Here is a 4643-nt window from a genome sequence, read left to right as displayed (position 1 = left end):
ATGAAATTTTTTTTGACTAAACTTTATAATATGAAAAATTACCCCATAACATATAATTAAATCTAAATACCTTACATTTGTGTACTGCTAAATTACTAATACCATATCTCATTAATCAATTGCGCAGTGATTAATTAGCAAAATAAAATAAAATTGAAATACCAAATAATTTTGTCGAACACGATAAAAACAAAAGCATACATGGATTAAAAACCACAGAAGAAACTAAATAATAATTTTTGTGCGTGTGTGTATTATTTTAGTTACCTTTAGCGCCGCTAAACGGATAAACCTCGCTGTTACCTTACACTAGAAAGCAACTAAACTAGAGATCCATCCATCAATCCACCACGTGACTCCGTCAGACCTAACGTCGCTTATATTGCTGTTATAACGGGAAGCGTTATAATGACTGTATAAAACATTTCCGCCTTCTCATTACCTCTCAAACCACAGAGAGAGAAAGAGAGAGAGAACTCTCATGGCTGATCGCTCTTTTTTTATTCCGATCAGATCGAAGAGTTATATTATCTGTCTCACAATTGTCGTTGTATAATCCTTGACAAGGTACGCTCTTTCTACCTTAGCTAAAATCGAATCCGTTGTCGTTTTATTTAGATTTGACTTGGACTCGTGTTTTCGGATCTCCATGCTCACGAGTTGACTTGAATTATGCGAAATTCGATTGGTTTTGAACTATAATTCTACTGAATTATGGTTTAACGTTTTGGCTTTTGAAATGTTTTGTTGACAGATCTATCGATTTCTCTAAGAGGCTGGTTTACGCTAAACCGATCAGAATTTTTATCCAGTTTCTGATCATAATTCAACGACTTTCGAACTCAATTACCACCTCTTCAACAAAGCTTCGTAGAAACGCAACATCTACTTGAAGTAAGTCACTGTGAAAGTCGCAGATCTGAGTTGATAGCTACAGATTCCTGTCGGATTTCATATAATATCATAATTCAAAAAGACAAAACTACAAAGAACCGTAGAAGCTGCTTGTTGTTTTGTTCATGGAGCTTCCTCAACCTCGTCCCTTCAAAGCCCAGGGTAACACTATTTTTCTGATATTACAGATTTTAGTATTTTTAAAATAAATAAAGAAGACTTTTAGGATATAATTTTATATTCACAATTTATTATCTAATTATAAAAGGATTATTTTATTTTATTTTCGTTTAGAATTTTGATTTTTTAGAAGAATTTTGACAGGGAGAGAACCAACACATGATTTTTTATCGCTCTGCAGTCATTCAACTGTCCAGACAGATCCCAAGCCAACACCTTCTTCTTCTCATGGTATTTCCCGTTTTACCCTTTTCAGTTTTGTCTTAAAATTTTGATTTATTTATTTTATCAAAAGATTCTCTCTTGAAGGGGTCACGTTTATTCCGCGCGTGCATCTGATCTTGACCCCTTTAAAACGAATGATCCAAATTTTGCTATTTGATCGGGGCCATATGGTCCCCAGCTATATTTAAAGCCTATGAAAATAAGGGACCGTTTATTAGGGTTACACATGTCGTAAAGCTCACGCATCAGAATATAGTTATGTGAAATAATCTTTATAACTGTCACATGTTGAGTACAATTTCATATTTTGCTTATAATAACATGGAGCAGGTAGCCACTTGAAGACCCATGATTTTCTACAACCGTTAGAAAGCGTTGGTGGTTCTAAAGAAGAGACAAGTAGGATTGACACAACCTCCGAGCCGCCTGCACCGCCCCCACCGCTGAAGCACGTGCTTCCCGGTGGAATAGGAACGTACACGATAAGCTCAATACCTTATTTCCATAATCATCAAAGAGTTCCTAAGCCGGAGCTTTCACCACCAATGATGTTCACTGCTAGTGGTGGTGGTGGTGGTGGTGGTGGTGTTGAGAGAAACGTTGTGGACGCTGCTGCTGTTGCAAGCGGGCTTACTCTGTGGGATGAATCTGGTTCTGGGACTAAGGGACAGACAAGGAAGGAGAATAACGCTGGGGAGAGAGCTAACATCAGAGGTAACAATAAAAATTGTCTTTATAATTATTTCTAGAGTGTTTTAGAAACCACATTGAAATGATGAAATAAGTTTTTTTTTTTTTGAATGTTTAGCTGATGCTGCAACAACTATTGGACAATGGCCAGCACAGTCTTTGACAAATAATAACCCGTTGAGCGGTTTCAGTTCTCGTTCTTCCTCTCAGTGAGTCTTTATCTCTTTTCTTTTCTATATCACTATGGTCTACTGACTTAAAAGGGCTTCTGATCAAATGAAGTTTTACTTTGGTTGCAGAGGGTCTGGACTCAAGAGCCAGAGTTTCATGGACATGATAAGATCAGCCAAAGGAACTTCACAGGATGATGATTTAGACGACGAAGATGATTTCTTCATGAAGAAAGAAAGCTCCTCCACTAGCCAGATCCGTACAGGTTTGTATTCAGTATTCTCTAAGATATCACCAGCTTTACATTTTCTAAACCGTTAGATGCTTAAGGAACCACAGAGCCAGCTTTGAGATTTTGGAACTGAAGACTATCTAGTAAATGTTTTAATAGTATTTTTTATTGTAAATTGAGTTATGTAATTTTCTTCAAAAATTTTGGAGGCAAATAGGCTTATGCTTCAATGTTTATGCTCAGAACCGGCCCTGATGGTTGATTGTGTTCGTTACAGTAGATATGAGAGTAAAAGCAGAGGCGAGAGGGGCTGGCAATAACGATCCAAAGATGAACACGCCTAGGTCAAAACATTCTGCTACAGAACAACGGAGGAGGAGCAAGATCAATGATAGGTAAGTTACTCAAAATGTAGCAAAAGTCATACTTTGGTTCATAGAGACTAATCAAAACATTGTTGATTAATATTTTTGCAGGTTTCAAAAGTTGAGACAGTTAGTACCTAACAGCGACCAAAAGCGTGACAAGGCCTCCTTCTTGCTAGAGGTATATATACACAATCATTCATTCACCATATATAATTTCTAGATTCAGATTCATACGTTACTAATCTCCAAATTATTATTTTCCAAACTTTTCCTACAGGTTATAGAGTATATTCAATTCTTACAGGAGAAAACAAGCAAGTACGAGACTCCTTACCAAGGATGGAACCAAGAACCTGCCAAGCTATTGAATTGGGTATATATATAATCACATTTCCAAACCATACCTCAATCTTTTTTTTTTTTAACGTTCATGTAATAATAATGTTAACCGGTGTGATCCATTTAACATTACAGGCACAGCAAAGAAACAACCAACAGCTTGTCCCTGAAGGAACCGTTGCATTTGCTCCAAAACTGGAAGAAGAGAAGAATAACATTCCGATCCTTGCAACAGCTGAAACACTGAACCGAGTAACTCCATTTCCTTTGTCGGTTCAAAGCAACAGTCTGTTCTCTCCTGTAATTGCGGGTAATCCTCTAACTCAGTTGCACGCAAGAGTAGTAGCATCAGAGTCGAGCCCGAGTTCTCGGAGTCATACTCAGCCATTGAAAGAAGGAGGAGGAGAAGAAGAAGAAGAAGAACAGGGTGATGATGAGGAAGGTCGTGAGGGTAACATCAGTATATCGAGTGTTTACTCGCAAGGGTAAAAACTAAAACGGCTCCTCTCTTTAACCTCTTTTGATCTGTTAACTGTTTAAAAAGTAAAAACATTCTTGTTTTCTATTGTGGAGCAGATTAGTGAAGAGACTAAGAGAAGCATTGGAGAAATCAGGAGTGGACATAACGAAAGCAACCATCTCCGTAGAAATCGAGCTTGCTAAACGCTCCTCTGAAGTCAAGCAAACTCGGAAACCTAAACGGCTCAAAACGTGCAATACAAGTTAAAAAGAAAAAAAAAAGAGCTGGCACCCAATTGGGTTAAAACACCAAAGTTATATCATAGATATATTCAATCTTTTTTATTTTCTTGTACATTCGAAACTATAATCTCGTGGGTCCATAATCTTTTGAGACCCGGTTATGCTAACCGCCGCATTTTAAACTCTAATCTCAAAACTACTTTGGGGTTTCTTTTGAGAAAATATCATTAGGAGAAAGGCTTTCAATGTTTTACGTAAGCTTCCTGTATTTAGTGAAGTCACACTTTTTGAATCATCATTATTTACATTTTTTTTCTTCTTCTTTCTTTCCAATTTTCATTTGTAATACTTTTTTTTATGTTAGTGGCTATCTGTAATACTATAATAGTTGGGCCTTTATTCAACAAGGAGCTCAACATTTTCTGTACGTAAGCGACGGAGCAGATTCCGAAGTAGAGCGGCGGAAGCCACGTCGCTTCACCGCCCATGGCGAACACGACCTGCTCGAACCCCATGGCGAGCATCAGAACCGCCATCATCAGGTGATGTAGTTTCTCTGATCTCGCTGCCATGGTTTTCGTTTCTTCTAAGTTTTTGAGATTAATCTGAGAGAGATGATGACTATAGTTTGTGTAGAGAAGAAACCGTTTTAACTAACTCGTGGTTCGTGGATGCTTATAAGTAACCAGTGCGGTGCGAAGAGTTTTAGGCAAATTTTAAAAATAAATTTATTTACAATTATAATGAAAACAATTTTGCAATATAATCTATACTAGATCTTGACCCGCACAACCGTGCAGATGATTATTTTTATTTGTACACACATAATTATTTGTTTTACG

The 4643-nt window shown here is 37.2% G+C and overlaps 1 protein-coding gene across 5 annotated transcripts; it reads left to right on the top strand.

Moving 5' to 3' along the window:
- Window positions 1-353: 353 nt before the first annotated feature.
- Window positions 354-4122, top strand: LOC106384985 (transcription factor BIM1-like). Of its 5 annotated transcripts, XM_013824916.3 has the most exons (12): window positions 354-567; window positions 755-1056; window positions 1219-1305; window positions 1630-2013; window positions 2108-2198; window positions 2289-2425; window positions 2670-2787; window positions 2869-2938; window positions 3038-3133; window positions 3235-3351; window positions 3427-3584; window positions 3676-4122. In XM_013824916.3, exons 2-12 carry the CDS (start codon window positions 1020-1022, stop codon window positions 3824-3826), a joined length of 1446 nt encoding a protein of 481 aa, XP_013680370.1. In that variant the 5' UTR covers window positions 354-567; window positions 755-1019; the 3' UTR covers window positions 3827-4122. The 5 variants fall into 5 exon arrangements, with proteins under 5 accessions (XP_013680370.1, XP_013680369.1, XP_013680368.1 ...); XM_013824915.3 differs by having other exon boundaries at window positions 2673-2787; window positions 3235-3584; XM_013824914.3 differs by having other exon boundaries at window positions 3235-3584.
- The last annotated feature ends 521 nt before the right edge of the window (window positions 4123-4643 follow it).

This window comes from Brassica napus, chromosome C3 (assembly GCF_020379485.1).
Source record: "Brassica napus cultivar Da-Ae chromosome C3, Da-Ae, whole genome shotgun sequence".
Classification (NCBI taxonomy): Eukaryota; Viridiplantae; Streptophyta; class Magnoliopsida; order Brassicales; family Brassicaceae; genus Brassica; species Brassica napus.
This window is presented reverse-complemented; position numbering and strand designations above follow the sequence as displayed.